The following is a 13,543-nucleotide window of genomic DNA, read 5'->3' as shown; positions in this document are numbered from 1 at the left end:
CACCTCTTAAACAGTCGCGACTCGCAAATAACAATTTCTTTTCGTATTTTCCAGCCGGTTGGGTTACAAAGAACTGTGGATGGTTATTTCTGAGTCTTCACTAGAGTTCCTTTGCCTCTAACGAGTTTTACCTCTCTGTCTTTCTCTGTTCTTTCTCTCTGTCCCCGCCTCCAGCCAGCTACGACGTCTTTGTTCGAGTCGCAGATCACAAATTGAAATCGAAGACTCTTCAAGATGAGGTCTTTATAATTTTTTTGTAAAAACGGACGGCTTATTATGTATCGTCAAGTCAAAGTTGGGGTTTTATTACATTTGATTGGTAACAGAAAGAAATAACACTTCAAAATTGAAACTATGTAGGTGGATTAGTCGGTTTTTGATTCGGTTAATTTTTAATCGTTATATTTCAGAGACAAAGACGTTAAAGCTAACTTTACTAGTAATAGTTTAAATGGAAAAACATGTCGTACTTTGAGGATTACAGGCGTTTGAAGTAGGAATATCGGTGATATTTTGTATCCAGACCCAATGGAACTGGTAAACTAGTATAAGTAGCCTATTTTATGTTATTTACAATGGGTTAGGCCTTTAGGGAGTGACAGTTTTAAGTGGCTTACCATTTAAAATTACATATCTTATAATAAAAATATGTCATATCATTCTCGGAATCTAATAATATCATACTGGTACAAGTTCATACCCTTATGTTTCCTTTAAAAATACTTTCAACTATCACTTTAAGTTACCAAAATTCCATGTGAAATGGTGAACCAATTTTGTATAATTTTTACGCATTCAGGAAAGGCGTTCTAAATGGTGTTGAATGAAAAAGTTTTCAAAATTCAAAAAGAATGTACTGATTGAATTACCTTTAATGGTGAATTTTCATGTTCATAATTAATAGTTTATTATAAATATGGATCTACATACAATTAAGAGCAAACTGAAAATTCCAAAGGTAGTGCGTTAAAGAATATACCATAATAAACTTTTTAAATAACTAAATTTTTTGTGAAGTTTATTAAATGTATGATATAAATGGTAATGGTTACGTACTCCATTGGACTATGTATTGATTAATTATGGATGATCTAAATACATATAACAAAATATAATAATAATTTTACTTCGAAACAATTTAGAAAGTGCAAAATTTTAGAGGACCAGGAAACAATTTTTAAGACAACGAGGCAACGCTGCTTGAATACATGATACTTGTAAGCAGCAGTGACAGAAACGCCTCGCTTACGCAATAATATCCATTCACTTACGGGAGCGATATTACATGAGCTAATTTCTCCAAATTGGTGCGAATATCGGCCAGCTTCTGAGCTGTATAGAGCACAGTAATCGGTTAGAGGGCAGAGATCGGTTATTGAGCGAGCAATCATCGGATTGCGGAGTCGATATCAAGTTGTCAGCCGGTCGGTTTGTAAATAACAAAATGAAGCCTTAATAGTGTGAAAACAGCTGATCGGTGTGGACTGTCATCGAGATTTCTAGCAGACCGACTGACTCCTGACCTGAAATTATCCACGATAAATTGCTCTGCTTTTGTTGCAACCCAAACTTCGAAACGAGGTCACGCTAGTACATAAGGACAACATCTCAATGTCTCCGTCGATGTTAATTCTCTATTGATACTCCCTCGACTTGAGCAACAAACGAGACTGAGCAAACGTTGATGTTTGGCGTTGTTTGTATTCCCATGTCCCGCCCGTGTTTGACTGTCTGATAAGCTGATAACAGGGGCCGGGCGTGAGCTACTCACCCCTGCAAATATCCCTGGCAAATAAAAATTTATTTGAGTGATCTTTGATGCAGTGTGCTCGGGAAACCCTGGCTTGGAGATGATTAGAGCACTATAGTCGAAGAATGTGGAGTCATGAGTCAACGAGAGAGATTATAAAAAGACTTTATAGCCCCAAATGGTTATATAACATTTCTTTATAGATTTTAGACCATAAAATGCTGTACCACTATTGTTCTTTATTTAACTCTCCCCTACAAATCAGCATTGGATGGTATTACCCGCATCTCTGGGCATAACCTCACACTCCTTTTGATAAGATCCATAACAGATGAGCAAAATAAATCGATCAAGCTGGTAATAAATTAAAGTAATTCAATCATATCAATAAAACACGTTTTGCGATTAAAACAATTTATCTTGTTTTAGCGATTAAAATAATCGAACCTTCTCAATAGTAACCTTTCGAATTTTAATGTTGTAACAAAATACATCACCCTCTAAACTATCTGAATAAACAGGTTTTATTAACACTGGTTTTAATATTCTTTTGTCGATATTGTACAGGAATAGTGATCATTAGGCAATCTACTAGAGTGTTAAATATGAAGTAAAGAGTAACGATTTTACATTATTCTTGTCCGAACTAGAGTAGAATAGAAGACGAATAACAACATTTAAGATTTGTAACAAATGGTGACACAGTGCATTTAAAAATTGATCGCAATTTCGTCAAAATGTATACTAAATTTGTTATGCATAAGTAAAAACGCAAACATAAGAAATATTTTTCTTTTTTAAATTTTTATGACCACCGCTTTCTTTCAGTTTTTTAAATAAATCTATAATAACTCGGGTATGAATAACTGTTTATTCCTCCTATAAAAGTCTGTATGTATCTTTCTAGTTTTCGAGTTGCTTCTCTCTCTCTTTTACTCATAATAAATAAAAAAAAACATGAAAAACCTAATAGTTTTGGTCAACTGCACATAAGAATCAGATTAGAATCATTGTCAAAATGCACGTAGGTCTTAAGCTAACTAATCCGAATCGTGTGTTCGTGATTTGAAAATTACATAAAACATGTATTTACTGTGTTTAAAACTGTATTATCTAACCCTTAAATAGTTTGATACGTACATAACCTCAAATTATTTGAAAACATGTTCGAAACTTTTATTGTCCAAAAGTAGGGTTTTGAAACTATTTGGGATTAAACTTATAAAACCTTTATTATTAGTTTTTTTATGTAAAAAGTCTTGGCCTTTTCACTCACTTGACATTTATTTACTTTAACGTACACAAAATTGAAACTAAGATTTCGTTTAAGGTATGTGATTTAAAGCCGTGTACATAACGTTTTTTTTACAGTCAATAGGCAATAGATTGAAGAACTTTATGGTTCCAATAGCACCTACAAGTTATTGTTATATTAAATATTAGTACATATAAATATGTAGGTTACATTATTTTGCCATGTACTCCGTAAAATTAAAAGAAATCAATAAATTAATCCACTGCAATCAAAAAAATAAAAAAATAAAAAAAAAACCCAACCGTTCTAATTTTCTAATTGACTCGTCTAGCCTACAGACTCAGCGTGCTTCTTAATTAATACGAACTTGATTGCATTATCTCCATAACTAGTTAAAGCCCTCAATTAGACTTAACTATAATCATTTCACTCATACACAAATCAAGTAAAAACATTTACGTTATAGTTACTTTATATATCAAACTTACTGTTGGGGAAATTATAATTGTAGTCTATCAGCTGGACAAAATTGTAACTGAAACAAAATTACCTCACTGAGACCTTATCCTAGACGAATTTGCGAGTAGAAGTTTAAAACATAAAATACTGGTTTGAACGATACAAATATTTTTGAATGTCTTTAAAATATCGTTTTCAAGCCTGACTACTCAACCTTGTTTGGAGTTCAGCACAGTAATTCTAAGATTTTATAACTTGCGAGTAAATTAACAGTTGCAGATTCTATTTTCATTTAAACGTCTTACAACACACATCATGTGAACTTTATTTGTATTAAATACGGTGATATCGAAGTATCTTGATTAATTATAATAAAATTGGAAATATAACTACATATGTAAGGATGGGGCTCTACCCCGCTTGGAAATATTGATTTTGTAATGCTTATAAACGTGTGTACTTGTACAATTTGGAAGACGCGTTAAACCTTTTTTGTTTAGTATTGGTATTGCTGGTAGTACTGTATATACGGATAGAAATAATAGATATTTAGTAATGTAGCCTATTAGAATATATACCATAGAAATAAACAATACCTTAGAGTTTATGTTTCAAAGTGTTCTAGTTTTAATATTATTTTGCTAGTTTTAGAGGAAAGAAAAGTATGCATTTGCATGATAAGTATTATACCATGGTGAGTTAAACAATTCAATACATATTTTTACATAATTATAATAAATAAAGCACAATAAAAAGGGTATAATGGGAAATATATATGCTGAAATGAATTCCGTAACATGCGGCAGGATTTGCTGGCAATTCTCACAGTCATTGTTGTTTTTTTCCCCATTGGGATTACATTTCTCACAGACTTTTTAAAGAACATTTCGAACGAACCATATTACACCCGGACGTACCTAGGTATTACTCTCTTGAGATTGCCATCACAAGACTCACTTAAGCCCGTGTGATGGCTGCCCCGACCTTCCTGTAGAGTGCCCAGACCTGAGGTCGTCCATTCACTAGTCAATCACGACATTTGGCACTCCGACACCACATGTTGACTGGGACCTCGGAGTCTGGCACCTATCTACGGCACAGTGACGTCACCGCTGAGTCACGGGCATACAGTATGAGGAGGAAGAGTAATAAAACGTTGTAAAATACAATACCACAACTTTTTTTTTAAGAGAATATTGTGAATGACTCTCACTCAGAATTAGATAGGTCTATGGTTATAAATTAAGAAAGGGATGATAACGTACCTTTTACATTGTAAGGAAGTCAATTTACTATACGCCTTACTATAAGGGATTAAATTAGAAATTAATTTTTATATCCATGAACCTATTCTAAATAACAAATACAATTCGTTATTCTGAACTATTAAAAATAAAACATGGGATTTTGATAGAATTTTAGTGTTTTGGGTAGGTTAATGAATTTACAGACAAAGCGAACAAAATAGGCCCTGTTATTTATGTTTCTCCCCAAAGTCCTCCTATTTATTCCGATTCTTGATCTCAAACCACATAATTAGATTACTTAATCATTACATTCCCCCAATGTTTGTAAGCAACTAATGTAGGCCTATATGTCGAAAAATTAAAATTCAACTAAGTACAAAACTATATCTTTAAATTAAAATTCAAGGAAAATGTGTGATTCATAATTCCATATTAAAGATTTTATACGGAAATAATACATCCCTCTACATAATTTATAGTAAAAGTAATAATATACAACACGCCACACGTTACCTACATAACACGAATAGCATTGTAATGGACAGTTTTCTATTAATAATTTTATTAATCGTACTTCGTTGGTAGTTTAATAATATTACGTCACGCTAATTCTAACCGATGAATTTAAGATTTGATAAACGGAGAGGCCAAAAAATGCACTTCTTTTCCACCACGACTAAACTCCGAGAAATATAAAAATACAAATACGTATTTTGTTGCATGCTTTTGTAAACCACACTGTAAAATAAAATCCAAATGAAAACATATTTATATTTTGTTCTCGAGAATTTGAATACATTGCAAATTTTAAGGTTTATCGTTGTTTCATAGTTAATTTATAGGCTAAATTTAAAAAAATCAATACATTTTAAGAATATCCTCAAATATATATGTAAAATAGACTACTGACCTAATTGGGTAAAAATAAGAGCACTTTTTTACTATTTTCGATGTTGAGGACCCAAAATTCGGTATTGATTTTTAGATCAAAGTCATATAGGCTGGATTAGGCCCTATATTTTAATTGACGTTAGTAAAATATTAGATTTATTATCCTTGAAAGCGAATATACCGCTACTTCTAATCGAAGTTTTACAAGTGTTATTACAGAAAATGATTACAATTGTTACCCCCTCATTTTAAGTTTTATTTCCACTAACATACTTTTTTTAATGAACAAAGTGATACTTCCTCTCAAGTTGACCGAATAAGCTCCACCATTAACACTGTCCGGTTTTAAGTTGTTATCGTAGTGGGAAGTTTTAGTAAAGTTACAGTTATATTTACCTCTTAAATATTATCTTTATGACTAACGAGGTTGGTTTTCATGTGATACTGAGACAGTGAACGTTGTAACATGTAGACTTACAACGCCATTCTCCATTTAACTTCAAATACTTATTTTAACGTTAGCTGATATTTCTATTAGAATAATTGGATTCTCATTAACCTACTTTAGTTTTTATGCAAGAAAAAGTAATGTTGCCACAATACACTCAATAAAGCTGTATAACTACAGACCCATTTTATGGTTTGTGTGTTATTATATTTGGGAAGACACAATTCTTCGATTCTGAAATGGTGTCCAATTTTCCCTTTAAGTTACGTATTTGTAGTTAATATTGCAAGTTATGGAAATTACTGTAAATACTTCATAACCAACTCCAAAATTTACTCAAAAATAAACAAACCATTTATATGTTGAAATAATGATCAGTATTCCACATTTAACCTAATACCTCGTTAGAAATGATTACAATAACTATAATATTGAACTAGATAACATAAAAGAATACAATTTGCGTTTTATTTATAATTTAAATTAGCCTACTTTTTAACCAATGCTACGAGATATGGATAAACCTACCATATGCAATTTCCTCATTTTTTATTATTGTTACTATTACCTTGTAAATTAAAAATGTGATCCATAATTTCTTGAAACGAATTATGAAATATTCCAGAACAAACTAGTGAACACAATAAAAATAAAAGATTTTTGTTAAATACGATAAAAGACTTTTTTGAACTAGTAATGGAAATAACAAAATAAATTATATTCAAGGCTATTTAGCCTATAAGGTATACATTTCAAAGTATTTAACAGGAGATTACATAGAACTGGGAGTACACTAAATAGTTATTGCAGGTTATATTTATTTTATGAAAAATTCATTGCAAAATTACATAGCTTTATACCCAGTATTTTCTAATGAAACTTTTGTCACAAATGAAAAAAAAACACTTCTCACTATTCCTATAACATATAAAAGGTTATGTTATTGCATCTGTTGCCTCAAAGTATAAAATTGGACAGATTTTTAAAGAAATAAAGTATGCATATTATGCTATTCCATGGCTTCTTTTTTGCGATGAAGTCCTAATCTGACTTTGAAAGTTCATTTGTTCCTTCCTTGCTAGATCCATAACAGCGATTCTCACACACATGTACACGCCTCATAGACCATTCAATATGCGCGGAAATTCCACATTATTTCTGTCCGGAAAGTCCGGCCAAGATGAAATCCTTTCTGGGATAGCATTGTCTATTTGTGGTGAAAACCTCACTGGAGTTCTGGGAATCCTGTACTCAATTGTCACTCATTGAGTACGCTGGGATAGTCTCAATGTGAGCTTGACTAATTAAATAAATTGCCCAAAGTTGCGTTCGAGTATCTAAATATCTTTTTAAGAGAAAAATGCTAACACTAAAGAAAAATATGTAAGCAAAATTTTCATTGTAGTTTATTATTTCATTTCATTAGCTGCAAGTGTGCATTACTGTACTTTAAACAAAACTCCTTAATGTCCTTTCTCGTCTTACAAAAATGTGCAGTCTAAAAGAAAACCTAAAACAAAACACTAAATAACACATAAGACTAAGAGTAACTATCATTTTTTTTATATGATTGTATGCAATAATGACATTTTGCTTTTGATTACTTATTCTTGCATGTTGTATGTAATGTTTCTAGTTTTAGCTATCGCCCGATGAAAGGAAAGAACTAAATAGGGAAACCGATGGTAATAAATAAATAGGAGAATTAATTTAAATAAATTCAAAACAAAAACTGTAAAACATAGACGAAAGCAGAAAAAAACTAAACAAAACATTAAATAATATTATTTGTTAGTACTGCATGTAATAATCACATTTTACTTTTGATTAGTTATTCTTGATGATACACATAATGTTAGTTCTAGTTGTCACCCGATTAAAGGAAATATATAAGGTGGGAAACCGGCAATAATAAATTAATTTTTATGAGAGAGTTAATTTAAATGAATTCGAAACTAAAAATGTAAAACACAGACGATAGCAGAAAAATTCAAACAAAACACTAAATAATTCATAAAAGTAATTATCATTGTTTGATAGGATTATGTAATAACTACATTTTGCGTTTTATTAGCTATTCTTGCACCTTGTATGTTTCTAGTTGTAATTATCGCCTAATGAAAGGAAAAAATGTAAATTGGGAAACCGATGGTAGTCAATAAATAAGAGTAATAATTAATCTAAATTATTTCAACACAAAAACATAGAAAATAGAAACTAAAGCAGAAAATTTTAAATCAAATCGTATAAGAATGGTTCATATAATACGTAGCCTATATTAAGTATATCAATGACTTAATGTGCTTTAGGGTATGAGATACAAAAATTCTAGTTTTGTTTAAACAAAAAATTTAATAAAAAAAAATCAAAACTGAAGAAAATTCAATAATTAATTTAAATTTGACTTTCTAAAAATAAACAAGGTAGGCTACATTTCCACTTTTAATTCTTTATTAAGCCTATATTTATTTATACGTAACCCATATCAATACTAGTTAATTGTTATAACAACCGTTTTATTGGCAAGTTGAAATATTATAACGAAAGGTAGCCGTGATATTGCGACCGGCCGTTTATATCACCGCAATGTTGCCGTGCCGCCCGTGACAGAGCGGTGCTACTACCGATAGCTTATCTAATCGGCCGTGCTACCGTCCGGTTAGCCCACCTACCGCACACTAATTGTTAACACCTGAAGGTTACTTTAGCCAACAAAAACTTCAGTTGTAGGGCCGTACAACATTTTGGCCCGTATTCTTAAAATACGGTCTACTTTATTTAACTAAAAAATTTAACTAGATAGCAAAAATTTGTAATAACTATTAGAATTAAAATCTGAACTTTTCTTAAATATATGCTAAATAGGTGACGATAAAATTTAATTATGTGGATAATTCAGTATCGAGGTCCAAAGTTGAAATATTCTTAAAATTATTGATGCTAAGGATTGTTATTACTTGTTCACTAGAGTTCTAATTCTATTTTTCTCGACAGAATAAAACCTTTTTATTTATATCATTTGACAAAGTAATCTAAACAAAGAATTCAGTCATGTGCCTACAAAACCAGCAAATTGTATAACTATAAAATATGTATGGCATTAAAGCGGATATTTGTATTAAATGAAAAGAAGTACGTTTTAAGAGTCCGATTTTTAAATTCAATTAGAATTTTAATATAATTATATAACCTGATTTGTTTCGTAATAATGGAGTAATGTATCATAAACTATATTCAAGAAAAAGTAGCCCATATCAGATTAATTCATTACATATCAGATTAATAAAATGAATGTAAATTTAATTCAGCTATAAGGGAAAGATTTCTTGTCTTATACAGTAAAATATTAAATATTTTGTTCCTTATTTTTATATTTTCAATAATAGATAACAATTTACTTTTTCTAAACTTTGATTTTGTATGTATTTTCGAATTTTTTCTGCTACAGCAGCGCATTAACTTCAATTTTTGTAGGCCCTTCCATTAATTTATTCCTGCTGCTGCGATAACTGTTGATTCGTGTGACTCGAATACGGTTTATTAACAATAGGCTAATTTTTATTGCTATTGTTAAAAAAGTATTTTTACATATATTGATTACCATCTTCCGAAACTCTTCCAGCCAAAGCCATCTTTCTTAATTGTAATGCAATCTCTGTAATTGTTACCCTCACTTCATTGTGAAGGAAGTTTGTGTCAATTGAAATAATGTGTAGGCTATAAACACAAAATTCATTTCAGTATGCCAAAGTAAGGGCCCAATTAATTTGTTCGATTATACATATTCGACTTCAACAGTTGACAAAATAATCAAATTTGACCCTAAGACGCTGTTAATTTCAAATTACGACAAACATATTCTGTCCATTTAGAACTACAATGAATATGTTGATTCCAACAGATATGAACACTGGTCACAAATAACCTAAGTTGTAGGCTAATATTGTACTGTAATAGAGTGGCACACTCGCTGACCTGTTCTTGGCGGCGGCGGCACGGTCTCTCTGTCTCCTGTTCTTGAACCAGTTGCCGACCTGAGTGGGAGTGAGGCCCGTGGCCTGGGCCAGCTCCCGCTTCTTGGTCGGGTTAGGGTACGGGTCCTGTAGGTACCACTCACGCAGGAGACTCCGTGTGCGCTCCTTGAAGCAGTGCGTCTTCTGCTCGCCGTCCCAGATGGTGCGAGGCAGCGGAAACTTCTTACGGACGCGGTACTTGTCCACGGGTCCCAACGGCCGCCCACGCAGCTTCTCCGCCTCCTGGTAGTGCGCCTCCAGCCACATCGCCTGCAGCTTGCCGTGACTGTCCTTGGTGAACTTGTGGTGCTCCAGGATGGAGTACATCTCCCGGTAGTTGCCGCTGTGGAAGGAGACGATGGCCCGGGCGCGGAGGACGGCCTCGTTCTTGTTCAGTTCCGCGACGTTGGGGTGAGCTACGGGTAAACTCCAGAGGAACCGCGCGAGCCGCTCGATGTCCCCCGACTCCTCGAGTGTCTCGCAGACGGCGGCCACCTGGGACACGGTGAAGTTGAGGGTCGGCAATGCGAACACGGGGCTCGGGACCACGGGGGGCACGGGCACGGGTACTACGCGCGGGGCCGCGGGCGAGAGCGGATGCGTGGCCGTGGCGGTGCCTAATCCCAGCGCCATAGTGGGCGGCATTCACTCGCACCGCTCCGGACGGAGGATCATGTCAGACTGACTGGCCCTCTCACGGCGAGGTGGCCGGCTCGCCGCGCCGCGCGCCGATTGGCTGCCGGTCGCCCCGTCGTCATGGAGACCGCGCTCGCCGGCCAATCGCGTGTCGGCAGCGCTCGGTTTCAGTGGGAAAGCGACCCGCTATGGATCTGCGACTGAGATTCTCCGACTCGGGCACAAACAACAACACTCCGCCCACCCCCCACCCCGCCCCCTACCTGTTATTACTTACTTGTAAATCACTATTGTACCTGGAATATAACAAATTGCCACCGGTGTGCACAAAGGACTTTGTTTTTTCTCCTGTAATTTTTTACAAACACTCACGAGAATTTGATTGATCTGAAAGTCGCGAACTCTTCCCTCGTACAAACCCCCGACCCTGGAGACTTCCTTCCCCAGTTGCCTCCAGATACTCCACCTACTTCACTGCGGGTGGACTTTGCGTAGAATATACTACTATAAGACGAATCCTGTCTACTTTGTAATAATCCCACTACTGTATATAACAAGTAAATAAGCCGTTTATATTGCACATTAGTTTAGAAGATATGTTGTCAATGAATCGTCTTTGTCAGTTTTCTACTACAACAAAACAACCTATTATGGTGAAACCCCACTACCTCCTGCAACTGAGTCTTATACCAATTGCATACTCCGTATGTCAAAGTGTCATATCTAAATGATTAAATTGATATAGGTATAGCCTTCCTTATATGTTAACAAAATTCGTTTCATTTTTACAAATATACGATCAAAATGTTTTATATTTTTTTTAAATACTAATTTAATGTGGGACCAAACTTCCCATTAGTACGCAGGGCTTTGCAGGGGGGGGGGTTTGAGGAGCCTAATGTCTGTGATGCTAGCTGAAGGCCTTCAAAGAAAAAGATTACTAAAATAATAAATAATTCCGCTTGGCTGTAATAAATAACACAAAGAATTGGCTATTCATGCATCCGGAACCCTATTGGGTCATACTTACAGAAAATTGGCCATTATTGCATCGGGATCCAATTGGATTATACTTACAGAGTATTGGATATTCACGCATCGGGACCAAATTTCATCATACTTACAAACAAATTGCCTATTCATGCATCGGAACCCAATTGGAAACATCAACAAGTAGCCTATCATATCAAGTAGTAATATTTTGAAATGTATTTTGTTTGTGAGATATTTTCATATTTGAATGTTGCTATTCTTTAAGTAAACGATTCGTCTCTAATTCAAAACAAATCAAAATCAGATTTGAATTACACATCATCCTACATAATACACTTTACTAACCACAGAGGCGTGTACGTGTTACGGATCTCTTTCTTGTTGATGTGCATAATGGTAATATAAAAAGTATCATATTGATCGTAATAAACAATTTTGTATGTTGTAAAAACAATTAGGTCTAGACCTACCGTATATCAAAACTAAAATAAAAAATGTAATTAACTGAAAGTTGTAAGTTACGGTTTTCTACAACCGAATATGAAATATCAAACTTGAATGGATCATTTTGGACAACGCTATTAGATAGCCTTTTGTGTGCATCGTCAGAGTTAACCTACCCTTGGGCCAACAATACAGGGCGTCAATCACTGTACAGTCCGTGTCATAATTTCCCATTCGTGGAGATGGTAATGGTATTTGAATAGATAACTGTTAAAATGCCGTAACCGCAACATTATCTATGAAAGCTAATTAGGGAAATAACTTCTTAATCTCATCGTGTATTAAACGACAAATTGGTCCTTTCAAGAGTAATTTAGAATAAAGAGAGAATGATATTCCAAATATGTAAATAAAATACAAATGTATCAAGACAAAGAATGGTGGGATTGAGTTAGTCTACAGTTATTGTGCTGTTGTGAACAGCATTAGATTTAAAAAAACACACATCCTTGGTAAAGTAGTTATATATCTTGATTAACTTACATTGTAGTAACACAGATTAGTAGTGTAACAATAATAATCTCCCATACCCCTGTTAATTAGTGGTGTACACTTCAGATATATATTACCAACCAATGAATACTAAACTATTATAACAGACCCTCAACAACACAAGCGCTCTACACGCACACTCACTGTTATGTCGAGACTGGCCGCCCAGTCAGCGACTAGTTCCAATGTGTGTGCTATGTGTTAAGTTTTTTTACATATCTAATCTTCTCATGGGCGTATATAAGGGAGGGATGCTCAGAGGGCTCAAAGCTCCCCCCACCCAAAAAAAAAAAACAAATTGAAAGGCAAACATTTAAATTACATCCAGTAGTTTGTTTTAAGCTAGAACATATTTATTACGTCTTTAATCCCAACAATGTCCGGAGGGAAGATTCCTAAATCTCTGAATCTTCCTAAATCTTTGAAGGACATCCTAGACCTCAAGCGTGTCAGCCCTCCCCCCGATATAATTTGCTATATACGCTACTGAATCTTCTCACCAAAAATTAGTATGAGTCCAAAATAAATATAATCCAATAAACTAATGGTGGTGTAGAGTTCAATCCCTAAAACGTAGTTTTCTACTTTTTGTAATATAGTCTATAACGACGGCAAATGTACAAAATCATAATTTGTTATGATCTGTTTATATTAACCTAGATTGCGTATATTAGACTAATTATCGTCTGATAAAGAGGCGAGACTGCACCTTCCATGAAGCAGTGCTACTAGTTTCTTGCAAAACTGTACGATGGTAGGCCTAAATGTACGAAAACCATGCAATAGTTGTATATATAACTTAAATTATGTTTTTGGTCAGAACATAGCATTCAAGTTAGTATTTCCTTAAATTTA

The 13,543-nt window shown here is 34.1% G+C and overlaps 1 protein-coding gene across 1 annotated transcript in view; it reads right to left on the bottom strand.

Annotated features, from left to right (window-relative positions):
* LOC124360158 (homeobox protein SIX6-like) overlaps positions 1–10,730 on the bottom strand; it is a 69,950-nt gene extending 59,220 nt beyond the window's left edge. Inside the window, exon 1 of the mRNA XM_046813528.1 lies at positions 10,026–10,730. Coding sequence (XP_046669484.1) covers positions 10,026–10,708 — 683 coding nt within the window. The 5' untranslated portion in view covers positions 10,709–10,730. The remainder of the gene's footprint in view (positions 1–10,025) is intronic.
* Between the last annotated feature and the right edge of the window lie 2,813 nt (positions 10,731–13,543).

The sequence above is a fragment of the Homalodisca vitripennis genome, chromosome 4, assembly GCF_021130785.1.
Source record: "Homalodisca vitripennis isolate AUS2020 chromosome 4, UT_GWSS_2.1, whole genome shotgun sequence".
NCBI classification, from domain to species: Eukaryota; Metazoa; Arthropoda; class Insecta; order Hemiptera; family Cicadellidae; genus Homalodisca; species Homalodisca vitripennis.
This window is presented reverse-complemented; position numbering and strand designations above follow the sequence as displayed.